Here is a 27,676-nt window from a genome sequence, read left to right on the forward strand (position 1 = left end):
TGAGAATAAGGAAATGATGTTGCTATCCTTATTCCTTAGAATACCCCCTATACCCAAAGGCCCAGAGTTACCTTGGCTGCTCCCATCAAAATTTAACTTGATGACACCTTCTGGAGGCGGATTCCATTCTAACAAACTTCTATTATTCTTAGTAGAAGTATTAGCTATTACTGACCAATTCCTCCACAGGTCATCAAAAGAGAAATCAGCAAATATAGCCAAGGTTTTCAGCCAATGGATTGCTCTTGTCAAAATACAGTCCTTCGCTTCATCCAAGCTTCTTTCCTTCTCTAAGAAGACTCTTGCATTCCTTTCCTCCCAGAGAGTGCATAAGGTGGCTGCCCTGATACATTTCCACATGAAATTACCTCTTCTTGTGTACCACACAACAGTAGAAGGGTTAAATAACAAACTCACATCAAAAGCCAGAGACCACCTACCTCCAAATAAACTAAGGCTCCAACTCCATAAGGATGTAGCAAAGGAAGAGGAAATCAGCAAATGGAAACAACCTTCATTCTAGACCTTACACAAGGAACACCAATTTGGGGAAAGACAAAGAAAAGGTCTCTTTTCCTGCAAGTTTTCCAAAGTATTGATTTTCCCATAGTAAACTTCCCAACAGAATACAATAATTTTTGGAGGAATAGGTCACACCCAAACTTCTTTAACAGGGAACACTCGGTGACTAGGGTTGGAACTGAGGGATTTTAAAAAAGAAGCGCACGTAAAGGTACCTTTTGGAAGAGGAGTCCAATCTCTTTGATCAAAAGATGTGGGGTCCAAACAAGTTGACTCAAGGAATTGAAGCAACTCAGAGACACAAGTCAACTCACCAGTCACTATCCCTCAATTCCCTACGAAATCCAAAGTCCCAGTTTAAAGACAAGGGAATAAACGGGTTTGGAAGAAACTTTGCAATTGGCTCATTTTTGTAAAGGGAGAGAAAGTAAAGCAAAGGGAACCGATCTTTTGAGGGGTTGATTACCCACCCAAACATCCTCCTAGAACTGAATTGAATCACCAAAGCAAGCATCATACCTAATAAACCTGAAAAAGCGAGGGAGAATACCATGTATAGGCTTCCAAGGTGTTGTGAGGGTGCTTGACGAGATATCCCAGCATCCCAGCCATTTTCTAAGCAACCATGAATGCTTGACACCACATCATGCCATAATCTCTCTCTCCCAAGGCCATCTCCATAACCACTTCCGTAAGAGGGTTTCATTCTTCTGCACCATGTTCCCTATCCCTAGGCCCCCTTCTTCCTTAGGTTTATAGACTATTTCCCATGTAACTACATGGTCCTTTTTTACCTCTCCAAGTTCCCACAAAAAATCCCTCATTAACTTCTCCAATTTCTTAGCCTCCCTTGGGGGAATCCTAAAGACTGAGAGGAAGTAGGTTGGAAGGTTGGCAAGTGTGGCCCTAATCAAAGTCACCCTACCCCCTTTGTTCTTTGTATCTTACTCCTTTTAAATATTAATAAAATTATCTTGATATATTTGTTAATAACCCCAAAAAAATCTCTAGCTCCTGTCTTTTTATAGTTTGTTACCGTCTACCAAAGCGAACTCCACCAGTGAACTTTGATGGGTATTTATTTTGGAATTTTAGGCCTAGTGGCCAACTTTTATGTTGAGTGTACCCTATTACCCTAGTCCTGCATGCTAAAAGAATTCCTTAACATGCAAGTTCCTTGTTCTTCATCCTTCTCCATGTCTTGTGCTCACATTTGCCATTGTATAAAATAAAGTCATTGTTGAGGAAGATACTGACACTGAGCAGATGAAGGATGTAGATGGTGGCTTGTAGTAATATGTTCACTCCATAAGAGAGGCTTCATCAACAACTTCTCTTTTTCCATGTATAACCAATTAGAAGGATTAGAGGGGTCATTGCTTAATGCAATGGTAAACTCTCAAGTTAACAAGTGTCAAAATACAGCTACAAGACCCTGGAGATCTGGTACCAGCATTTGGTAATGGCCTTTTTCATCATTCAACACTAGAAGGTTAAAGGGATAAACATACAAATCGAGCGCCATACAAATTTGAAATTCATCAAGCAATTTCACAATTGACAAAAAAGAACAAAAAACTATACACCTTTGAGAAGTATTATTTTTCAAGAGCAAAAAAAGAAAATAGTACCTCACTCGGTGTTTCACTTGGATGTGGAGCAAACGCTTCTCTGTAAGAAACAGCTTTCCTTAAGCGCTTCCCTCGACCAAGAGCTGCTGTTTCCTCATTCTGGTATTTCTCCCACCTAAAAATCCAACATAGTGTATAAAACAAATAAAATTCTTCAATTAAAGGAGTGAGTTACTGCCTTCAATTTAGCTGAATAGAAGGATACCATCTTTCATGCATATTTGATACTTTATTGGTTCATAAGTGTCCAGTTTTTTGTAAAAGGTACAAACTACATTAAACATACTGAGATGCAAAATATTAAAGTCTAGGGAACTTCAAAAACAGGAAAGATTTCCTTAAAACAGAAGTTTTTTTGCATAAAGTAGTAGGCTTCAGTCACAAGTATTAACAAGCAAATAAAGAACCAAGACGAAATACTGTACTATGCCTGTTGGCTATGGTAGAAAATAAAAATAAAACTTCCTTTCTTACCTTCAACAACAACAACAACAACTGATCAAAATGATGATGATGACAGCATAGAGTACCTACAAGACCTATTGACTTCAACTTATAGAATTACAAGAAACAAAATAGCAACTTCCTATTTATATTAAAACTCTACAGAAAATAGAAATTTCCTATTTAAACTAGGATAACTGTATAGCAATTTACTAATTCTACTAAGACTAACTTTATGCTTGTAGTGAAAGAAGCCATTCTCTTCCCCCTTCTTCAACAGTAGATCTTTAATTCTTGGACAGTAGGTCTTTTTAACAACCACCTTTGAAATTCCATATATTGAGAAGGTAAAAATAGAATAAGGGGGAGCAAAACATCGGTCCATTATCACTTTCTTTTTAAGGAATATCAGACTTCGCAAAATTTTTCATTACAAAGATAGAAATTTATTATCATAATTAACTGCACAACTAAAACAATGATGTCATTAATGCATTGTAGTGAACTTTGTAGAAAATAGAAGTGGCTACAAGAAGGAAATGCTGACCTCACACGCAAAAGTCTGTCCCATTCATTTTCTTCGGGAACATTAACTGAGTTCTCCTCTTTCTTCTCAGAATTTTGTGCACAGACATCACCAGTTGCAGGAGGTACTTCGGCCCCTGTTTGTTCTTCATTTGGTTCATCACTCCATTCCAATGACTGATGATTGCAGAGCATTTAATCATGAAAAACAGCAAACAAAATGTTAGATTGGCTTTGTAATGTTGGTTCCACTCTTCTGATAAATATTCATGACCTCTTAAAAACCACTACATACCAAAATCAGGCATGAAGAGGATCTAAAATACTTTTTCTTCAAAATTTTGTTAGCACCAACACAAGAATGAAGTAAACATTAAACTAGGGCCAAAGCCCAGTAAAGATCTACCAGTGAAAAAAATCACCATATTTGACAAAAGAAATAACAAATATGGTACATTAACATATGTTACTTTTATAACACTATGCAGAATAGCACTCCAAAAATTGAACCCCAAGAAATTTTTGGAATCATAGTAAATGAGCAATGAGCTCGGACATCAGTATGCTGGACTAAACCTTAAGCCATTTCTTTCCTTTGGGTTTTTTATTTTGGAAAGGGGGTATCAGCTACCGATTGCAAGTACCATTTATCACCTCAATCATAGATGCACTTGGATAATCACATATAATGAAAATTACAAATGCTGGCACAAACAAGCAAATATTCAATCAGAAAATAACTTCATATTAGAAGTAATACTAAGAGAAGACACAGTTGCTGGTTCAACTAACTCATTAAAAAAAACTTCATTGTTTCATTAAAAAAACTCATTTTTAATAGACCAAATATATTCAGTAGGACATTTCTGCTAAAATTGATACAATATGATTAACTGTAACTGTGTGACAGAACAGCCTATAATAAACTCACATGCTAATATAAAGAAACACCAGTGAACAGGTGATAAATTCATGAAAAGTCATTTGTGACAGCACACTAAGCAAGGCTGATTCTGCAATATGAACAAAGAAATGATGAGGTAAAGGATACAAGATCAAGTTTGGAGTTGTCTTTTGAGGATGATGAGGTTGTTGGGTTTGGGGAAAGGTGGGTGAAGTGGGTAAAGGAATGCATCAACCCTGCCTGGTTTTCTATTTTGATTAATGGAAGCCAAAAGACTTTTTAAAAGCAAGGGGGCTCAGGCAAGGTCACCCTCTCTTCCCTCTGCTGTTCATTCTTGTAGCAGAGATTTTCAACCAACTAATTGAGAGAGCTAAAAGACTTGATCTGGTAAAGGGTTTTGAATAGAGATGCAATCCACATCTCACATCTTCAATTTTCTGATGACTTTATCCTATACCTGGAGGCGGATTTGGGTAATATCACCAATCTAAAGAGGGTAATCCAAGGTTTTGAGCTGGTGACAGGACTTCAGATGAACTTCTCCAAAAGCAGCATTGCAAGAATAAATACTTTTGATGATAATCTCATAGAGAGTTTCAAGTTGGTGTTGGATTACAATATCGAGAACCTCCCCTTGAAATACTTGAGGATGCCTCTTGGCGGGAATCCAGAAAGTACAGCCTTCTGGGAGCCGGTCGTGGAAAAGCGTGAGAAGTTAGCAACTAGGAACAAGAGTTATCTCTCAAAAGGGGTAAGACTTACTCTCTTAAAGGCTTCTCTTGCCAACTTATACTTACCTGTCAACTGCCTCTCTACTGTTCATGTCGCCTCCGGAATTTCCAATCATCTTGAGAGGATTCAACATAATTTCTTATAGGAGGGTGGGGAAGATCAAGGAAGTCATCTTGTTCGGTGGGAGCAGGATTGCAAGCCTAGGAGGGCCGGAAGGATTAGATATTGAGCATATCGAAGAGAGGAACAAAGCTCTTTTGACAAGTGGTTGTTGAGATTCTCCCTAGAGTCTAACAGCCTCTGGACAGCTGTCATCTCCAGCAAATACAGAAAGCACATAAATGGCTAGGATAGTAAAACCCACTTGAACCAGGTCAAAGAAACAAACCCTTGGAAGGGTATAATATCCTCTTACTCCAGCTTTATCTCTTTCATTAGATGCAATGTGAAGAATGGTGCTAAAATAAAAAACTAAACTGATTTCTGGTGGGGTTACTCCATCCTAGCCACTTCCTTCCCCCGATTATTTAGCCTTTCCTGCACCATCTCTTCCTGCCCTTCTCAGCTCAATTGGAACCTGAATCGGACTGCTAAGGGATTTGAAAATCTCTGAAATTGCTGATTTTCTTCAACCCTTAGGAAGGTCTACATCTTCCCCTCCCTCTCTTCTACCCACCGTATTGGACCCTTCACTAGTTCACCCTGCCAGGATTTTCTCATCTAAGTCTTTTCTCAAGGCTCTAACTACAGAAGAACAGCACTCGTACCTATGGTTCAATGTATTGATACACCCAATACGCACAAACATGTGTATCAGTTGTTTCAAAGGGCTATGCTCCCCTTTTTTGGTCCCCTACCCCCCCAAAAAAAAAACAAAAAATTGACAGGGGATTGGTCTAAGGCCTGGCTACCCCCTGAAACAACCCAAAACCCCTTTGATTTCAGCATATCAGTACCCCAAATATACAATACAATAATTCCAGAATCCATTTCTTTGTGTTAGAAGCTTGAATCAATACTCTTGACCTCCTCCAAAAGAAGAATGAAGGAATCACTATCTCTCCCCTCATGCATGCAGCCTTCACCTTAATAATGGTGAGATTATCGGTCATCTTCTCATCCATTGCTAGATAACTAGAAAAAGATTGAAGATCTTTAATGGCAGTGGCAAAGCAAAGAACTTTGTAGTAGAGGCACTGTTTTGTGGAAAACCATCATTCATGCTATATGGAGCATTTGGGAAGAAAGAAATAACAGAATATTTGATAACAGGGCCAGATCTCAAAAGGATTTGATTTCTCTCACTACTCAGACCTTTCATGGGTCACACTACGTCAGGTATTTTTAAAGGTATTTCGAACAATGACCTTAATAGAAACGTGAACTTTTTGTTCTCCTCTCCCAGACTTCAAACTCTCCCCAAAGCTCCTAGCATCAAGGAGGATGGGATGATGACTCTTAACTTTGGCAAGAGAGCTCTTGGAAATCTGGGGGAAGCTGGCACTGGTGGAGTTATCAGAGAGGGGCGGATCTGTTTACTGGACATACAGTGGAACGATTAGATTAGCCAACTCAACAAAGACTGAAATTGTGGCTTCCCTCACTGGTATTCACATTGTCAGAAATATGGGTATCTCATAGCTAATCTTTAGAGGAGGTACTGCAAATAAGATAAAGTAGCTAGGAGGAAAATCACCCTTGGAGGCTTGCCCATTACCTGTAAAGCCAGAGAAATTCTGTCCTCTATAAAGGCTAAGCTGCACTGGATACCAAGGGATCAGAATACAATTGCAGATGTTTTAGCCAAAGCAGGTATTCACTTGGATTGTATAGTGAAAACATTGCCATACAGTACATCTAGAAGTGCCTCCACAGCATTCAGTATCATGTTTGACACCAATAATGCTAAGCATTTTCAGGTATATGTGTATCAAACATAGAGAGATGACAGATGTCTTTGTGTTGGCATCCATTCACTATCGTTCAATAGGATGCTTATTCACCCAAAGTTTGAGGAAGTGAATAGAGCCTCATATAGAGAAGCTAACTTTTGAAAGTGGATTTATTGGAGGATTAAGTACAGCCTCTTCGAGAGACAGCTTTGCTTCTTGTATCTAAGTGATTGTCTATATACTCCTCGCCCTTTGATAATTTGTACAATATGTGGGTGTTTCTCCATAGTCAATGCATACACTTCCTACAAGTTTTCTGAGTTTAGCCACCAAAACTATCAAATATATGGGACAGAGCAACCAAAGGACATCAATCAACATTAATAAGGACTGAATTGATCCCGGATAAGTCTTCTCTCAACCAAAACCAAGTTTGATTCATACATCCCCCATATTTTATGTCAATTTCTGTCCTACTAAAACAGTTTACATGAATTCACACTAAAAACCCTAGATTTCAAAAAAAAAGGGGAACTCACATCCTCTTGTACCAAATCATGTCAGAACCCCTTCAAATTCAAATCCTTTCTTCAGTTTACCATCTCGAAAACTATTTTAAAACAATTATGCCATTCTAATCTCAAGATATTAATTTTTTGGGGTTCTCTCAAAAATTTCTGCATATTGCAGAAATTTTAGACCCTAGTTAATTTCTTAATAAATCATATAGCCTTATGGACCTAGAAGAACCTTAATCCACCATCCTAAACCTACTCCTAGATCCACAAACCAAACCTTGGACTTGCACCCTTGAAGACAACATTTCCTTTTCACTATTCCCTCAAATTTCTTACTAGTCCAGCATTGGATCACACCAGTCTTGTACTAATAGGTATCAGTGTAGCCAATCCTACACTAACACTCCATTTCCTTGTATATTTCTTTTAATAAATTTATTTAAGAATTTTTTTCTTTTATTAAAAATTTTGTTTTACCATGAAGAAGAAAATGACAGTTTGCACTTTACCTTAACTGAGCCAAGCATATCATTATCCAAATCTCCTTCAGCAATTTCAGATGACCCAGACTGAAGGTCTGAGCGGTCAAGCAATTTGAAAATTGAATTTTCATCCCATACAACCTTTGTGCTACCATCAGTACATCTATCTTTGTACACATCCCCAAGACCACCAGTCTTCCTCCTATGCTTATGATCAGTATCTGTGGTTGTTTCATCTTTATTGCTAGAATTTTCACTTGCATCTTTTCCAGTCACACTAGCAGAATCACTAAAAAGTTCTTCTGTTCCCCATCGTAGTATGTCTTCCACCTCTTTTTGAGATTCAGACTTGTTCACAAAAAGCTGATCAAGCATCAGCTTTTTCTTTGCAAGCTGCAATATGCGCTCCTCAACACTAGCACGAACAACAAGCCTATACACCAGAAGTCTGTTTGACTGACCAATCCGATGTGCCCTATTCATTGCTTGAATATCAGCATGTGGATTGAAATCAGAATCATAAATAATAACAGTGTCCGCAGTAGCCAGATTAATCCCAAGGCCACAAGACCGAGTCGATAACAGGAAGACAAAGCGACTTCTGTCTTGATTGAAGCGTGCAATTGCTGCTTGACGGTCTGCAACTGATACTGAACCATCCACTCTTTCAAATGATTTTGGCCCAAATTCAACAGTCAAGTAATCCTCCAGTATATCAAGGAGCTTCGTCATCTGTGAAAATATAAGGACACGATGACCTTCCTTATTCAACACCTTAAGCATAGAATGCAACAGAGTCAGCTTGGCTGATGCTTTGATGCGCATCTCCTGAAGGAATTCAACTGATCCAGATTCTGGCTCAGTGCCTGGTATTAGATACGGATGGTTGCAGACTTTCCGAAGCTGCATAACAATGTTTAGCATGGATTGGTGAGCAACACCCTTTCCTATGTTCCGTAAAACCTGATAGTTCTTTGTAAGCATTGCACGGTAGTACTCTGCTTGGATGGATGACAATTCAACAGGAACCATCCTTTCCGTCTTTGGGGGTATATTTTGCATAGCATCCTTCTTAAGTCTCCGAAGCATATGTGGAGCAACAAGCTTCTTCAGTTCCTCCACTTTTTCCGCAGTTGTAAGATCATTAAACTTCTCTTCAAATGATGACAGAGAAGGGAATGAAGCAGGCTGCAAGAAATTTAGCAAGTTATACATCTCACCTATGTTGTTCTGCAGAGGGGTGCCAGTCAACAGAACACGGTGCTGAAAGGAAAATGTATTTAGCAAGCTGAAAAGTTTACTTCCTGAGTTTTTCAGGCGATGCCCCTCATCAACCACAAGCACCTCCCAAGGAACCCCACGCAGGTGAGAGTAATCAGCAAGCACCATCTCATAAGTTGTCAAGAGAACATTAAAATTATATGATGCAGTTCTCTTATTTGAACTATCTGGATTACTAGCATGCCATTCATATTGCCGAATTATTGCCCTTGCTTTAGCACAACCATGATACTCCACAACATTCAAATTGGGAGCCCATAAGGAGAACTCAGCAAGCCAGTTTGGCATCGTGGAAAGAGGAACCAAGACTAGACAAGGCAGCCGAACTTTAAACTCAAAATATAATGATGAAATAAAAGCACAAGCTGAAACAGTTTTCCCTAGCCCCATCTCATCAGCAAGGATGACATTTTTAGATTTATGCCAGCACCTGCGCAACCAGTTCAATGCTTCTAACTGATGTGGAAATAGTGAACCACCTTTAAGTTCTTTAGGTTGCTCTGCAAGAGTAGCTATCTCACTTTGTTGTTGATCACCCTTACAACACAGAGAATCATCCTTCATAGCATCTTTAGCCACTGTTTGGCATTCAAATTGCTTGAATTCATCAATCAGATTTGATGACTTCTGAATGACAGGTTCATCCAATCTTTCCCAAGTGCATTCATCATAAGGAAGTCCAGACCATTTCACAAAAGCTTCAGTCATACCATTGTTGCATGTACGCAGAGCAATCACTCGCTGTGGCTTGCTCCACTTTTCCTGACAAATATTAATCACTGTTGTTCCATACTTAGCCTTGTAGTTCTCTAGTTTCCTCTTTGCTATTACTTTCAGTTGGGACTCAGAAACCCAACTGTTGTGAATGTGAGATCTTCCCACCCACTTGACTAAAAATTCATACAGAACAAAGTCTCTGTCTGAGGGCATAGATTCATCCAAATTAGCCTCATGAATTTTGTTTTCTGCACTGCTGTTCAGTTTTACCTCCTTATCTGTATCTTTTGCATCTCCAGAACCATCAGATATGGGTGTCGCACAATCTTTGGACAAGGGATTATTACCAGGATCATTCAAGTTAAGCTGTTCTATAACAGTATTCTCTTCCATTGTCATTTTTTCAGCTACTTCTGCTGTATTTGTATCTACAGTAGATCGATCTTTACCTTCATTATTTCGGGCTGTAAGACCCCAATCCTTGAAAGATCTCCTCTTAGAACCCACATTGATCCCCTCTGTACACTCCTTGTTTACATTTCTTCTGTAGACATGTATTTTATCTGTTCTGGAATCATTATCTATGTTCTTTCCCTTATCAACTTGCATAACAGTATTCTGAAAACCCTCAGCAATATCTTCAGCATCCCCAACATCGATAACTTTATCAGGCATAGGACTGCCATCCGATAATCTGTTATTATTCTCTGAGATAGGTAAATCTTGAGAAAGCATTTCATTTCCAACCACCACAGAGTTCTTTCCAGATGCAGCATGTATTGGAGTCCTGGGAGAATTTGAAACTTTCATTGGCACATCAAGAGATGAGGAGTCTGTGGCACTACTCTGAACTCGACATCCAAGAATCCGATCAACCTGTAAAGTAGAATAGTTGTAAAAGTGCAATGATCAATAAGGACAACAAACAACAGGTACATAAACTCAGCACAACATCAGGAATTTGAAGTACTCAGACCAGGAGAGCATCCACATCCATCACCTATACCCAAATATCCAACATAAACTATACCTACAGAAGTATGGAACATTTATTAATGAGTCAAATGTACCTGTTGAACTTCACTAGGAACATTTTCTTCACAAACCACCGATTTAACTGCTTGACCACTTTGTTCCTCCAAAGCATGTGATGAGCGTGGCATTTCTTCAGCAAGCTTCTGAACCAACAATATAAACAGATAAAATGAAAGAGAAGGAAAAAGATATGAAAAACTACAAGCAAATCAAAAACCAGATTTAAGCAACAAATGATAATAGATCTCTATAAAGCAATATAGATTAAGTATGGCATCAACGCAGGAAGTTAGAGACTGCAGTTCACTAATATAGAAATAAGAATGAAAAAAGAAAAACAGACCATAGAGAAGTGAAAATTAGTCATACAGTATATGATATAGAATAAATTAGAAAAAAAAATACGATCTTAAAGAAAATAATAAAAAGATGAAAGTTCATGCATATAAACATGCATTGGTTTAACAGTGAATCCATGTAATGTGGATATCTATAATCTATTTGACACAGGAATGAGGCCCAAAAGTACCCAACATGTATTCCTATCCACTAGTCATGCTGCAAATTTCAGCATGTGTAAGAGAGGATGGCTTTAAATGGGTGCTAAAAAATGTGTATGGGCTGAACTCCTATGGGGAAAGAAATGAATTTTGGGAGGAACTAGCTGCAATAAGAAGACTTTGGGATGGACCTTGGTGTTTGGGTGGTGACTTCAAAGTAATTAGATTCTCTTATCAAACAAATAATCCAAACCATAGAATCACCACCAGTACGAGAAAATTTAATCTTTTATGTGAAGTCTTTTGTATTGAGGGAATTGACTTTGTTGCAAGCCAAATTTACTTGGTCAAGCTTTCAAGAGGAACCCATATGCTCAAAATTGGACAGGTTTTTCTTTTCTTCAGATTGGGAGGAAGTACGGAGAGGTTTGGTAGCTAGAGCTTTGCCTAGACCAGTTTCAAACCATTGTCCATTTAGGCTAGCTCAAGAAAGAAATAGGAGGTGGTCCTTGCCCATTTAGATATGAGAATGCTTGGCTCCTGCACCCAGGGTTTGTACAGAAAGAAAAATGTTGGTGGCAGGAGGATAAGGTTGAGTTTAGACCAAGAGGAGGAAGGGAGAGCCTACAAGATCTAGATTGGCAAGCAGGGGATAGGGAGTTAATGGAATCCCTAGAAAGAAATTTGAGGCAAAAGAGGTGAGGGAAGCAATTTTCTTGATAGACAGATCAAAAGCTCCAGGATCGGATGCTTTTTCAATGGCCTTCTATCAGGATTGTTGGGAGATATTAAAATCATAGTTTTTAAGGTGCCAAGGCGAGGCTGGTAGACAGGGGGGCGCGTTGTCGCCTAGGCGATGGAACTTTTTAAGTAAAACCATATATCCTAGGGTAGTTCCCTAGGTTCCATAACCATCTTTCCTTAATAACTATCCATAATTTTCATAAGAGAAGTATAAATTTCAAGTTTTAAGTTTAGAAAATCAACATTTTATGAGAAGAAAAGGAACAAAGGAAAGAAAACTCAAAAAATATAGGGGCTGAACCCTACTTTTGTTATAGGAAAAGAAGAAAAGGAAAGGTGGAAGAAGAAGAACTATAAGAAGAAAATGTGTTGATTAGACAAAAATTTAAGTTCTTCCCTGGCTTATTGGTTCAGGTTCTAATATCTTTGAGGATTCAATCAAGGATCAAAACTTCGACACGATACGCCCTGTATCGGGTGTATTGTATTGTATCTTTGCCGCCCCAATACACATGTTTACAGGTGTTTTCGGGAACCCATTTTTTTAAATAATAAATATATATATATGAAATTGAAAACCAAAGAAATAAAAAAAAATAGGGAGAGTATCTTTACAAGTACGGATACACCTCTACCGATACACAAAGATGTATCGATACTTTGAACCATGAGTTCAATACAACAGTTAGCAATGTTTGTGTTGATTAAACCCTAACAAATAAGAAATAAATAAAAAGAAATTAGTACATAAACACATAAAATGAGTATTCTAGTTTAATAATGCCTATTTTATAATTATAATGTCAAAAAATTAAAATATAAAAGTATTTTATAACATAGTGCACAAAACTACTTGGCGAGTGGGCGAGGCGAGCCTCCAAGGGTGCCTTGTCGCCTTGGCAACTATGATTAAAATATGATCTAATGGAGGTCTTTGAAGAATTCTTTAATAGAGGTAAAATAAATCCAAGAGCTAAAGCCACTTGTATAGCATTGGTCCCAAAGAAATTGAAGGTTAGTCAATCAAAGAATTATAGACAGATCAGCTTGGCGGGGAGCATGTATAAAATTATAACAAAGGTATTGGCCTCAAGGATAAGGCAAAGTATTCCCTATTTAATTTCTCTAAATCAAGGAGCCTTCATTAGTGGGAGACAAATCATAGATCAAACCCTGATTGCAAATGACTGTGTGGATTATAGGAAAAGGAAAAGAGAGAAAGGGATCTTATGTAAACTGCACTTAGAGAAGGCTTACGACTTGGTGGATTGGGAGTTTCTTCTAGAAATCCTAATGCGTAGGGGCTTTGGAGAGAGGAGGTGTAGATGGGTAAAAGGGTGTATCTCAACTTGCCACTAATCTATTCTTGTAAATGGTGTGGCTAGAGATTTTTTTCCAACAAAAAGAGGCTTAAGGCAAGGAGACCCTTTATCCCCATTTCTTTTCACGTTGGTTGCTGATGTACCGAGTGTTATGATTGCTAAGGCTGATGCTAAGAAGTTGCTAAAAGGATGGAAAGTGGGAAGAGAGGGTTTTAATAAAATTGCATTATTAGTCATCAAAAAAAAGTGGGGAGGGAGGGGTAGTGATTACTCACTTGCAATTCGCGGATGATTTAATTCTATTTTGTGAGGGGGGAAAGGGAGGAAATGGAGCATCTTAAAGCTTTAGTCAATCGGTTTGAAAGAGTGTCTAATCTTAAGGTGAATTGAGGTAAGAATGTCTATTTGGGAGTGGTTTCTCTATTTATTTGGTTGCAGTTGGTTGTCATATCAAAAAGAGGGGGAAAATATTGTGGAGATGCACTAAGGCAGCAGTTTGTTGGACGATTTGGGAGGAAAGGAACCAAAGGATATTTGCTGAAAAAGAAGGAAGTAGGGACACAATTATAGAAGTAATCTCATTGAGGGTAGCACAATGGGTAAAAACAATGAATCTTTTTGAGGATGTTTCAATAGAGACCATCATGAATAATTGGCAGGAGATAGCAGTCTCGGCTCCTAGTAGACTGAATGTCCATCCGATTTGGATCCCTCCGATGGAAAGCTTTATCAAACTCAACTTTGATGGGAGAAGTGAAGGAAACCCAGGGCCATCAAGGGTTCGTGGTGTGTTCAGAACAGAGGCAGGTTCAGTTATAGCTCTTTTTTCTGGACCAATTGGAGTTGGAGACTCTTTGAGAGCAGATTCAGGCCCTCCTGGCGGGGGTAAAACGGGCTAAGGAATTGAATATAAATAAGTTGATTATCGAAGGCGGTTCGCAAGTGGTAATTGGCTGGATAGAGAAGGCAAACGATGGGCTATGGGCATACACTAATGAAAAACGGCATTTCAAGTGGCTAACCCAAGGAATGCATGTGCATGTCCAGTGGGTTAAAAGATGTGCTATTCATTTGCAAATGCTTTGGCCAAACAAAGGGTGGGAAGAAGCCATTTGTTTTGGGCTACTATGTAATCTTATTATTGGGGGGGTAAGAGGGTTTACCTCCCCCCACCTTTGTATTTTAATCTTCTTATAATTTAATGAAAGTTTCCTGTTACTGATCAAAAATAAATTGAGTAAGAGTTGGGTGGCAAGAATAACCAGGACAGAGGAAATCACTTTTTTAGCTGAAGTGTAGGATTGTGAGGTGAGTGTCTAGCAAATGAACTACTTGGGCTTAGCGCTTGGGGGGAATCCTTATTTGGAAAGTTTCTGGTGCCCAGAAATAGAGAGATTTGAGAAGAAGTTAGCAAGTTGGAAAAGGAATTACATTTCTCTTGGGGGAAGAATCACTTTAATTAAGTCCACTTTAGCAAATTTACTTGTGTACTTCCTCTCAACCAATGTTTTAAAACACGGAAGCATGACGCGAGGCGTTCCACTACCTAGAGGCATGAGGCGTAGTTTAGAACGCAAGAGGCGTAAGCCTCCTTAAGAAGAATAAAGATGCATAGTGATCAACCACTTTCTTTCCCCTTATCTTTTCTTCCACTACCTAGAGGCGTGAGGAGTAGTTTAGAATGCAAGAGGCGTAAGCCTCCTTAAGAGGAGGGGGATTAGGAGGAGGATGAAGAGGAAGGGGGGATCTCATTTTTTTCTTTATTTTTAATAAAAGTCTTTTATATTAAGAAGAATAAAGATGCATAACATTAGTTGAAAGGCATAAGCCTCCTTAAGAAGAATAAAGATGCATAGTGATCAACCACTTTCTTTCCCCTTATCTTTTCTTCCCTTCCCTTTCCTTTTCTTTTTCTTTCCCTTCCCCTTCTTTTCCTTTGCTTTCCTTTTTTTCTTTTTTTTCTATCTTTTTATATAAGATGTGCATGAGGCGCATGAGGTGTACGCCTCTAGCACGCCTCATGAAAAAAACGCATGAGGTGTATGCCTCTTGCACCTGAGGCATATGCCTCAAAGGTGTCAGCACCTCTGGCATACACCTCAAGGCATTTTGGGAGCACCTCGTCTCAATCTTTAGTATTCCAGTGGGTGTAGCTAAGAAGTTAGATAAAATTATGATGGATTTCTTATGGGGGCCAGAAGATACTAAGAAGGATCACTTGGTAAAGTGGGAGGTAGTGACCAGAAGCAAAGAATAGGGGGGTTTAGGCATTAGCAATATCAAAAAGAGGAATGTAGCATTGTTGTGAAAGTGGGTATGGAGATGGCCCAATGAGTAGGATAGATTGTGGCATAAAGTGATAGCAAGTATTCATGGCAGAGCATCTAATGGCTAGGAGGCAGGACTCAACCTTATGGCTTCCCGCTCGTCACCTTGGAAGGTCATTTCTAGAGTCACCCCTACTCCAACCATTTATCAGGTATAATACTTGTTCCAATAATAAAGTGTTGTTCTGGGAAAATGTTTGTTTGGGGATAGCTCTCTAATGGACAAATTCCCTTCCTTGTACTCCCTTTCTTTGAATAAGGGGCAAGAGATCGTGTTTGTTAATCGTAATGGAGATTCTTGGGACTCCGGTTTGAGGAGAGGCCTTAGGGAAGCTAAAATTGGTGCAGTGGATGAACTACTTTCCCTTTTGAGTACAATTTTTCTAGATGCTTCTTGTAAAGATAGTAGAATTTGGTCAGCCTCTTCCTCTGGTCTGCATTCGTGTTCATCTTGATGCAGTGCCCTCCTCCACTCTTCATCTATAGTTGTGTCTTTCCCAACTAAAGAAGTGTGTGCAGTCCAGTACCTCCAAAAGTGAGGGATTTTGTTGGGAAGTGGCTCTGTCAAAGATCAATACCTGTGATGTAATACAATAAAGAAGGTCGAATCAGTGTCTTTCCCCTCATATTTGCTCCCTTTGCTTTGCTTGTCGAGAGACTTCTAAGCACATGTTAATTTCTTGTACCTTTGTCTCTTGTATTTGGGAGTGGTTTTCTTCTCTCTTTGGTTGCAAGTGGACACCCGCCCCCTAATGTAGCAGACCTTCTTTCAATTATCAAAAAAAAAAAATGTAGCTAACCTTTTTGAAGCAAGCTTCTTTAGACAACCGAAAAAAAGAGGAAGGATGTTGTGGAGAGCCACAAGAGCCACAGTCTTATGGACAGTTTGGGAGGAAAGAAACAATAGAATCTTTCAAGGAAAAAGGAAATCGAGGGAGGACTTGATTGATTGCATCACTATCAAGAAAGTGCATTGGGTAAAATCAGATGAATTGCTTAAGGAATTCATAGTGGACGATATAATCAGGGGCTGGAATACAGTAGCAAACTCTTCAAGATCTAGCCCAGCAATGCAAGAGGGTTGGGCAACCTCTACACAATAAAAAATAAAGCTCAATTTTGATGGAAGCTACCTTGGTAACATAGGCCCTCAGGTGTAGGAGGAGTCTTTAGAGACGGGTAAGGCAAAATTCTGGCTGTTTTTTCGGGGCCTAAATGAGTGGGTGATTTGTTAAGAGCTGGTGTTAGCACAACTGCAAGGTCTGAGATGGAACTACACCAGATTCAAGTGGAAGGGGATTCAAGATTAGTAATAGACTGGATGAAATCTGGAAATTTGGGAATCTGGAACCACAGGCAAGTTATGAGAGAAATCCGGTGCCTTACAAGGTAAGTTGAAGCAAACTTCCAATGGGTTAGAAAAACAGCAAATGGCCTGGCTGACACTATCCAAACATGGATCAAACAGGAGTGAACTTTTCTGGCTGCTTTGTAACAGTGGTTATGAATGTGGGTTCAGCATTTCAGCTTTGGAATGCTGGGGTTGTAATATCTTTCATTAATTTCTTAACGAAAGTTACCATTTCCTATCAAAAAAAAAAAATTCGGCAAAGTGGCACTCATCCAAAATAAGCACTTCTGTGGGTGAACATAAATTTCAAGCATGGAATGGTAGAATACACAACACAAAAAAAAATGTTTTTCTTTATCAATAATTTTTTGTTGTTAACAGCAAAAATTTTATTGAGATGAACGAAAGAATAATATGTACATGAGAAGCAACCTTTTTCATTAGGCTATCCAATAGCTACCAAACCCCCCATTTTCTAAAATACATGCACTTATGTGTTTATACCCCAATAAAACTGTTCCCTGTTCACCCCTTGTTTGGCCAAAAAATCAGCCAAGCTATTTGACGATCTTTGTACCCAAAGAAAACTAACTGCTGACTCCCTTCCCAGCTGTTTGATCTAACTTATGGTGTGTAATTCCTCAACTATCATTTCTCATCCATCCCACTACTACTTTAGAGCCCACTTCCACCACTATGTTCTAAAGGTCCATAGATTTGTCCAACCACAACCTTTGCAATAAAGCTAGCAGATTAGCTCTTGTGGAATCTCCTACATCTATGGTCCTGAAAAGATTGCAATAATGGCCCCATAACTTTTCCTATATATACCTATGCTGGACAGGGTTCCCCCAGCTTCACCAATCTGAGTTTAGCTTTACTTGATCCGATGCTGGAGGACATTTTTCTTTATAAATAATGATATATTTCCATTCGTATTGAAATAATGTTAAACTACTTTTTTTGGTAATGAAATGATAATAGGAACACTCAAGCTATTTTTCTGGGGTGGGGAAGGGTTTGCAAGAACAGCTTTCGAACATTTTGAGATAAGGAGAAGAGAAGAGAGGGAGCAAAAAAAAGTGGTGGAAGGGGACAAGGGGGAGAGGAGGCCTTCAAGGGGGAAGTCTGGAGAGAGAGAGAGAATAAATAAATTTTAAAAGGGGGAAATGCGAAAATTCTGTCTTGGAATGTTCGGGGCTTGAGGGAAGATCAGAGGAGGATGGTGGTGAGAGAGGTCATTAGAAAACTCAAGCCAGACGTGGTTTGTCTACAAGAAACAAAGCTGGAGAGGTCCAGTGTGAGAAGACTGAAGCTTGAGGATCAAGTTATGGGGAATGGCTGGAACTTAATGCAGTAGGTCTTTTGTTTGATGAATTAATGCAGTAGGTCATTCCAGGGGTGGTTTGACCGTAATGTGGGATCCTAGTGCGCTGTTGAAATTAGGGGAGAAGGTGGGGGAATTATCAGTGTCTGTTTACTTTAAGGCAGCTGGGGGGAGAGTTTTTGAAGATAAACAGTGGGAGTTGGAGAAGATTGTGGCAGATTTAGAATCTAATTTCTAGATTGGTATTGAGATTCAAGAATGTAATCTTGAAAATATGATGTAATTGGTCTCTGATGTCATCTCATCACCAGCCTTTCTGTATTGATGTTTTACTCTAATGAAATTTTGCTGTTATTTTCAAAACAAAATGAAATAACGATAGCAACTTTTTCCTTTTACACTTTTGTATGAAAGAGCAAGGATCTCTAATTCTCAGATTGTGTTATTCCCATACTTGGGACTTTGAAGTTTACATTTAATTTATCCAAGGAGGGCCTTTTTTACAATTGACTTGTTATTCTTTAGGGAAACCATGGTCGAAGAACTACTCAATGAGCTTGCACAATGAATACCACAGTCAATCTTGCTCAAACTCAAGATGCACACTTCATCAGTGAAGATCTGTTTTGGTTCTCAAAGAGTATTTTTTTTCCTTGATTCTCCAACGAGATTTACAAGCATCCCAATGTGGGTTGTCTTCAAAAAGTACCCTTACACATTGAAAAGCATTTGTATTTATAGCCTCTTGATTAGTGTGATGTGTGGGATTTCTTCCCCATTTCAGATTCAATCAATCTCTTTCATTATTAAAATGTTGGCTTGTATGATGAGATTCTCTCTCCTCCCTATAAAAGATGATAGAACTTCTCCCTTTTGTAGAGATGTTTTCCTTTTCTCTCCATCCCCCACCCCCTCTTTCTTTTTTCTCACCAGAATAATTATCTGTTATCTATAATGAGTAAGGATTGCTAGGTTAAGGACCAATGCTGCTTTTCTTATTAATCACACCGAGGACCATTCTGCAATCACTGTTTACTTGGAAAACCGGTTTTCAAGCAATAAGTAGCTCATATAACTAGTATAGTGCAGCTGTAATCTTCAAAGCAAGTACCTATAGAGTCAAAGCATTCAAAACCTTCATGACTTGCAGCTTGAGAAATTGGAGTTCTGAAACCAGCAAAAACATTTAAAAAAACAAGCCATACTTAAGCTGCAAACTACCCTCAAGTAAAATATACCTCATCTTCCTGCTTGGTAACAGGAGATTTTGTTCCAAGGCCCTCCTTCGACAGTGATACAGAGACACGATGATCAGCTGAATTATTTTTTTGGCGAGATTTACTACCCTCAGGACAGGCAGAAGCTGATTTTGCTCCACGCTTGGAAGGATTTTTTACAGCACATTTTCCTTTATCAATACCAAATTTCTTATGACTCTCTTCCTTGTTATTTTTCTGCTTCTTTTTCCTTGCCTTCTTAGCTGCACGATCCAGTAAGGGAATTGGCTCATTTAATGGAGCCCCATTATTATGTTGAGAATCAGATTTCCTGCCAGAAGATTCTTCAATTGGCTCCTTGTCTAACATTCTCCCAGAGGACTGGACTTCATTAGCAGGAGAACTAGACTTCCTGCCAGCATCTGTACAAGAAAAGTTGGGCTTCTTCTCAGCATCAGTATTTGCACATGATGAGATGCCTTCAGCAGATCCACCATGAGATGATTGGCTTGACTTTGTGCTGCAATGAACATCTGTTTGGGATGGCTCTGGTTTCTTTTCCAGAGATGGAACTGAATGAGAAGAGGAAGGTTTTCCTTTACTAGATCTGCTCTTTCCAGGAATGGAGCTTTCTAATACCCGCGATAACTTGGGACAGTCAGACAATTTAGTTCCTGTCTTAGATTTTTCAGCAATGACCTTTGTTCTTGCCCGTCTTGAAATGGACTCTGGATGGTTTATCGACTTTAGAGAAACAGTCTTCTCTGAGCAGTTAGGACATTGCCATTTTCCAGGAGGAGTACGCTTCAGCAATACAAAACCAAAAAAAAAATGATCAGTCAAATGCTCCAGCAATATAAAATACAAAATGATTAGTTCTATGACAGCAGAGATATTTAAGAACCAAGAACAAGCAATTTGGAATATGATTACTATTATATGTTGATATACCTTGAGAGGTGGAGTAAGACACTGGAGATGATAGGTACGAGGGCAGCTGTCACAGCAAAGCAAGTTGCCTCCAAGATCACAGATTACACATTCAAAGTAGTACTGAAAGGGAAAAAGAGAATGAGATTGATGGAAGGCATAAAAAAAGTTATTGAAGTTTAGGATGCAATTAAAAACAAAACAAAACAAAAAGCACTAACAGACACCACTAACAAAATCTATAACTGTGTATTATGCAATCAAATTAAGCACAGTAATCAGAACTCCAATCAGTTTCACAATTGGTACTTCCATAATTAGAATATATCTGTAGAGTGAAATTTGATAAATACTATTTGGTTTAATGAGGACATCAAAGCTAAAGCTGCTCCTGTTAAGATCAGCAATCATAGTGAAACTTGATTTTTTATAGGACTGTGATGCAGGATTTACCTACAAAAATAAAAAACCAAAACAGATAAAAATAACCAAGGAATCAACATCTAAGCAAAATTTAATCCCAATTCCTATCATCCTCTTTACAGCAATAATAATACCCTACATACACTAAATTCCCTAATCTAATGACTCCTAATCACTCTCTAATTCATACTACAGGCTACAACTATGGTGATTTTAAAACTGCCCATAAAAACTCTTGAAAACCTTTAAAAAACAACTTTTTCACCTGTTACAAGTTTGACATAAATTCCAAATAAGAATTCCAGGTAAACCCAGAAACTACTATAACTCAAAACAACCATGAAAATAGGAATCCCGTTACAGACTTGTAATTTGTCCAAAACTTAGCCATAACTTTCTCAATTCATGTAGGGATCACAAAATCTTGGGTAGTAGGATAGATGATTGAAAACGTTTTCTAATGACACCAAAAACAAGCAAAACATGTTAGTTTTGACACTTTAATTTAGGATGCAGTCCACAAGTAGAGAGACAAACTGAATATGTTCTCTTCAACTTTGACTTAGAAGCTCAAGCAATTCAACTATGAATTTGATATCACTGGTTTCCTGCAACATGGCATATACATATTATTTAACGTACAAGAATTTGGTGAAATTTATAGGACCAATGAATGTCCAAACCCTCAAACAACAGCACATATACATACACAAGTAATGTCTCAATATACATACATTCTTTCCTTTAAACTCAGACCACTTTTCTTATGGAATTGAACCTTGAACTCATAAGGGGTCATTGCATGGTATAGTAGTAAATCCTGTGCTGACAAAAATAAGAATGTAGGCTTCTGAGAGCCACCAAAAAGAAAAAAGGAAAAAAAAAAAAGGCAAAGGTTAGGTCTAACCAGTCCACCCCTCCCTACACCTCAAATGGGACCAACATTGAGTAATGGCCTTTTAGAGCCTTGAATTCATACAGTATTAAGCTAGTCATCCCAATCAACTTCCAAAATTGCCCTTGTATGGTCTCTATCTGAACTAGGGCTATGTTTGGATAAGCTTCTGTTTTTCAGCTTTTTTTATCCAAAAGATAGAAATTTATATTAACTAACAGAAAATTTACATCTCCTCCATTGGGGATAAGCAGTCATATCTTCTACCAAATAAGTATATTAACAGGCGGGTTATTTAGATGTTTCCTTCAATCAGATTGGCCTAAGGTCATATGGCAAGAGTGCCAGCACATCTGTTTGCCTCTCTATAGCAATGGGAGAAGCTAATATTTGTTCCTTGACTGATGAGATGCATCATCTTCCTGAACAGCACTTCTGTTCTCCAGTCACAAGTCACATCTTCTACCAAAAAAAGTAAGTATATTAACAGGCAGGTTATTTAGATATTTTCTTCAATCAGATTGGCCTAAGGTCATATTAGCTAGACTGTCAGTACATCTGTTTGCCTCTCTATAGCAATTAGAGAAGCTAATATTTGTTCCCTGACTGATGAGATGCATTGTGTTCCTGAACAGCACTCCTGTTCTCCAGTTTGGCCATGTTCCTTTTTGAATAGCATTGATGGTAGATAAAGAGTCTGACACGATGATAAGAGGGAATTAGCCCTTATGCAAAGAATGCCACAGACCCTCATATATAGCCCATAATTCTGCTTTTGAGCTTTAGGTCGTGCTAAACAAAAAATTGACAAAAAGTGTACTGAGTGTTTGGTAAGTATTTCTTATAAAAACATAATCTAAATTCAACACTTGTATGCCTAGAAACACAGCTTAAAATTCGAGCTTTGAGCTTTGGGGCTTTAAAAAAAAAAACAAATCCTGAAGCTTATACAAACACAACCCAAGTGTTTTGTAAAATAGTTTTTAATCTTTTACTGAGATCAAAAGATTTTTTTGGATATGGTTCTAAACTTTGGCATTTTTTTTGCACAAAGTGGCTGATCTCAGACTCGAACCCTCGTTCCCACACTTAACAACCTGAGATTTTACCACTACACCAAGCAATGGTCCCCAGATCAAAGGAGAAGCCTGTGTTAATCAAATTCCAATGAGTAAGTACAATAAGAATTTTAAATATCAATACAAAGAAGACAAAGAGAAGTACCCCTAAAAAGGTGTAAAGGTGAACACCATTATTACCATGACTTCTTTCTACAACCATTTTTTCTCATTATGATTTTGAATACTATTGATCAAAAACATTAATCAGATAAAACAATCAATCATCAGCACAGCTTATAGAGCCTAATACAAGACACTCTTCAAATCCTCAACCAAGGATTTCTCCATCCTGTCAGTTGACCTTCAACTCCATTTGAATAAGGTGTTAACTGCAAAAATCAAGGCCCCACCCTCCCTAATATGATAACAGTAGCTCCAGTGTTTCTCATCCACCAAACAACCACCAAGGAGTCCCCTCAAACTCCACCTGCTGAAACGAAGAGATTACATCGACCCAAATACTGAAATATGTGTTAGATTGGTGCTATGATGGATTCTCCCCACCAATCACACCAAGAAGACCATAATGATCTCAGCATCCTGACCTCTGAACTTACAACAAGCAAAAGGGCAGGTTTCTAATAGAACATCCACCAAATCTGAGCCTTACAACTCCCTGAGGAAGGAAAGCCCATGCCTGATAAATAATTGTCTCCTCGTTGACAAATTAGCTATGACTTGCAATCCTCTAATTACCATATCCATTGCAAATTCTCTAAACTCATTGTCCATCCCTCATCAAAATCCAATTTTGCACTCTGGTTGGTGAATCATTAAGAGGCCAACACCTTATCTTCTTGTTTCCACTCTCTTTTCTTCTTTTGCCAATCAAATTAAGACAAAACTGTTACAGTAAAAAAAAAGCAAACCCTTTAATGACACCACAAAAAGAGAGAAACAGATAGAGGGGTCTTCAAACGTTTTAATCAATTAAAGAAGACCGAACACCAAGAACCAGAATTGCTGCATATTTCTTAGAATAAGAAGGCTTTTTTTATAATAAGAAAAAAAATTTTTTATTAAAATCAAAAAGGATTACAAACTAAGGATAGAGCTTTCACCTGGCAACAAAAAGCACTGCAAACAATCCATGAAGACTGGTAAATTTATCATCAATATCACCATATGAGATAGTGGTGCAAATATTGGAGGCATAACCATAAATCAAGAAGTCAAGGCTGTGGCTTCTATGTAGCTCTAAGGACGAGAAATATTCTTGTCTCTGAGTTAGATGATATCTCTTAGAGTAAATTAGGACTAGAGAGGAAATGAGAGAAGAGAAAAAGAACAAGAAAGGAGAAGAGAAAGAAGTTATTACCCATTTTTTTAATCCAAAAACATTTTTTTGAGTAAATTCAAAAATGCCAAGCCCACATTAAGAGATTAGGTTAGATGCAGAAGCTATAGTATTCAAGGACAAAAGCTGAATGGAAATGAACAGATGCAAGCAAACATTATTAAAAATGAAATGCCAAAAGCCACAGAAACATCTCAGAAAGAGCTTGACAACTCAACAAGTGTGGTATCAACTGAAAGCACCAAAATCATATGCGGATACATATATTGATTTAATTAGATCAGCAATTTCTGATTTCCAGTATAACACAAAGTGAACTTACCCCATCATTTCCTTTCTTCTTGCGTGGAGACCGAGCCAAGCCTATACCACATTTCAGCCTACGTTTAGCAGGAGGATTATTTCTTGGAGACTCTGATGGTACAGAAGAACCTTCTTTACCATTTGATAGATCTGGTCCACATGAAAGCCTTTTCCGCTTACGTTTCAGGACCCAATTTCTATCAATCATTTTAGTATTCACAGAACTGTTTTCCCTCATCTTTGGATCCCTGGTCCTAGATTCATGACTAACAGTATCTGGAAGCATGACATGAGTTAATGGCTAGGGCCAGGGATCCGAATTTGTGTATAGTGATCAAGCCACAGTATCCCTTCCAGATTTGGTTCCTATATACATGGATCAGGAAAAATTAAACAGTCAGACAGAAATAGTTCCAGAAAACAGATATAAGAGTAAATAAGAGCATATATACCATTAAATCAAGTCAAATCAAGTCAAGACAGTCAACTATAAATTTTGATCGACAATTTTGTGGGGATTAACAACAGATGTTCACATACTCTATACTATTGAAAAAAGAGCAAAAGAAGAGAATACAGCAATACCAAGAGGAATATAGCAAGGAACAACATAATCAACCATGAAATTAGGTAAGCATTTAGCAGGACAAGTAAAATCAAGGAAAATGACCACTTTTGGGTAGATAAAGGTATATTGGACCTAGTTCTCGATAAAGTAACTTGTTGATACAGTCCCTCAATACAAACACCATGCTCACCCAACAATTAGATCATGATTCATGCATCAGAAAGCAAGCCTTTTTAACTTGATGGTGAAGAAAAAAGTTATTGAAATAAGAAAGGATTAAATAGGATATAATGGAAGCGTTTTGAGGAAACATTCAAAGAAGGCATGGTGCTCAAATAAAATATCCCAAAACCCACAAACCAAAAAGACCCTCAAATACAAAGACAACACTAGCCCGTTAATAACTTTCTGTCACCTTAAATTTCAGTATGCATGATCCTTTACTTGACCAAGAGACACCAAGATTCTCCTTCATAAACATTTATCTCCTCCCAATACTTGTCAACGTCATAAGAAATAAAAAATAAAAAAATAAAAACTTAGATCCCCATTTAAATCTTGTGACCCCCACCCAACAAGCCATCAGGTCCCTCATCACCCTACTTTACCTCTCAGCTTCCCCATTTCTACTAGCTACATTAACCCCATCACAATCTCTCTTCTTTATGGCTTTATCCCAAACACCTCCTCTTCTCTGTCTCTCCCTCTCCTCCAACTATGTAAAATCTTTTTCATGAAATTGCCTCCATACCTAAAAAGAACAAAATTTCAGCTGCCTGTACTTCAGTATTGCCAGCCTTCTTTAATTCAATCTTTTACTTTATTTTATGAGAAACATCAAACAGAATTTCATCAATATCTTATTAAACCTCAACTCCCTCAATCCATCTCTACTTATATTCCTCTTCATCAACAGATTCTCTTTTCTTATGAGTATTCATCAACAAATTCTCTTAAGTTATCTACAATTGGATGAGTTCTGCCACTTCCTTCAGAGGTTTTTTCTTTTCAAGGTCCTTGCCCATTATCCGCATGCGAAGTCTCTGATTAGCCATATCAATGTTAAAGTCTCTAATCAGCCAAAAAACATGTTCTCTGATTAGTTGCATGATATTCTTCAATGACAATTGACATTCTGATCCTCCCATACATTCAAGCAATTATATTAGCCTAAAATATATCACTTGACAACTCAAGAACATGACGGAATCTCCTAAGTACAAGAAAGTCATGCAATCTACTTTACCAGAGCCAACTCTCCTTTTTTTCCCTAAAAATTCTTCCATCTGCATTCTGCAACCGAAACAGGGTTGCCAAAAATAACCATCAAAGCTGAAGTTCTCATTACCCACCTTGACCTCCTATGGGTTCTACAAATCTACCCATTACCTTGGTATTTGGCGCAAATGCCTGGTATCTGGTACATCTACCTCTAGAAACCACCAAACAGGGTATAGAAAGAAAAAATATATATTAAATTATATAACTAATATAAAAATGGTACCAAAAAGGAAAGTAAAAGCAAAACACTTCGAAAGTGAGTTTGTAGGTAGCTTGCTTGATGCATCTAACAATTTCTATTATGTTTCTTTATTTTTGACCGGTAACAATATCAAGGGCTTACAATTGACAGAAAACAATGTCTCTTGATTGAGCATAATAATGGGACACTGGGACAGAATTTTTATAGCCATCAACCAAATAGTTGGGATTAAGGCTGACTTGAGTTCAGTTGAGTAAACCAGCAACAACTTATATGCTGTCTTTAAATCACCATGGAATTCAGAGAAAAAAATGAAATTACACTGCCAATGACTAAATTACAAAGGATTTAAGTGATACCTTTCCCAGGGATTTAAATACATTCAAACATTAAAAAAAAAAAAAAACCCTTCATGGAATTCAGAAGGTTGAACAACAGGATTCCATCTTCCTTCTCTATTTCCTTTTCAACAGTAACCCAAAAACAGTCTTAGTATTAGCACCCACTAAAATTTATTCATGCTAAGAACCTCTCTCAAAGTTTAAAGATTCCCAAGTTCCTGCTTTTTCATCAAGTAACAGACCCCCACCCCCGATTCACATGAACCTAATTTTTTGTAACTGAACTTTCAAAACTTTTCTTTCTTTTTGTTTCAACCAATATTTGCAAACGAGATTATTCAGCTAAGCTTCATTAAAAGTTGAAAACTCAGCACCTCAGCTTGCTGACTGCTCTACACCCAGGAAAAATTAGGTTGGATACAGTCTACTTATGATGATAAGTGTTACTCCTACAGCCACCAAGAATACACTCAGAGTTGTACTTTTACTCATTCCATGTTGCAAACCTTCTGCCATGAAGTGAGAATTCAACTTTTTGATGTTGAGAAACTGAGCCAGAAATTTGCCCCAAACAATCATTTCGAAAGCACTTTAAAAAATAGAAAGCAAATTCCAAGAGGGAACAACAAAAATGAGAAAAGCTTAAAAAAAACAAACATGTGAAATGCCCTTTTTTGTAAGTAAAGAGTTTTTATTAAAAGAAATCCAAGGTGAAAGGATAAACACACTCAGGAACATGCAGCAGATGCTATGGATCAAATATTATGGACATCCATCTATAACAGAAACTTGAAATTTGAAGCTCATCAAACTCCCTTAAAATAGAAACTTAGGGAGAGTAGCC

General features: G+C 38.0%; 1 protein-coding gene across 4 annotated transcripts in view; it reads right to left on the bottom strand.

Moving 5' to 3' along the window:
• The window catches only part of CHR4 (chromatin remodeling 4), a 60,510-nt gene that overhangs the window by 26,783 nt on the left and 6,051 nt on the right, over positions 1 to 27,676 (bottom strand). For 2 of the 4 annotated variants that reach the window (XM_010262262.3, XM_088891064.1), the window contains 7 exons: positions 24,460 to 24,806; positions 20,423 to 20,524; positions 19,493 to 20,275; positions 10,719 to 10,826; positions 7,678 to 10,524; positions 3,145 to 3,299; positions 2,154 to 2,268 (listed from right to left, as the gene is read on the bottom strand). In XM_010262262.3, coding sequence (XP_010260564.1) covers positions 2,154 to 2,268; positions 3,145 to 3,299; positions 7,678 to 10,524; positions 10,719 to 10,826; positions 19,493 to 20,275; positions 20,423 to 20,524; positions 24,460 to 24,726 — 4,377 coding nt within the window. In that variant the 5' untranslated portion in view covers positions 24,727 to 24,806. Of the gene's footprint in view, positions 1 to 2,153; positions 2,269 to 3,144; positions 3,300 to 7,677; positions 10,525 to 10,718; positions 10,827 to 19,365; positions 19,427 to 19,492; positions 20,276 to 20,422; positions 20,525 to 24,459; positions 24,807 to 27,676 lie in introns of those variants that run through there. The other 2 variants (XM_010262263.3, XM_088891065.1) reach the window with 2 other exon arrangements.

Source organism: Nelumbo nucifera, chromosome 7 (assembly GCF_055504915.1).
Source record: "Nelumbo nucifera cultivar China Antique chromosome 7, China Antique-T2T, whole genome shotgun sequence".
Lineage (NCBI taxonomy): Eukaryota > Viridiplantae > Streptophyta > Magnoliopsida > Proteales > Nelumbonaceae > Nelumbo > Nelumbo nucifera.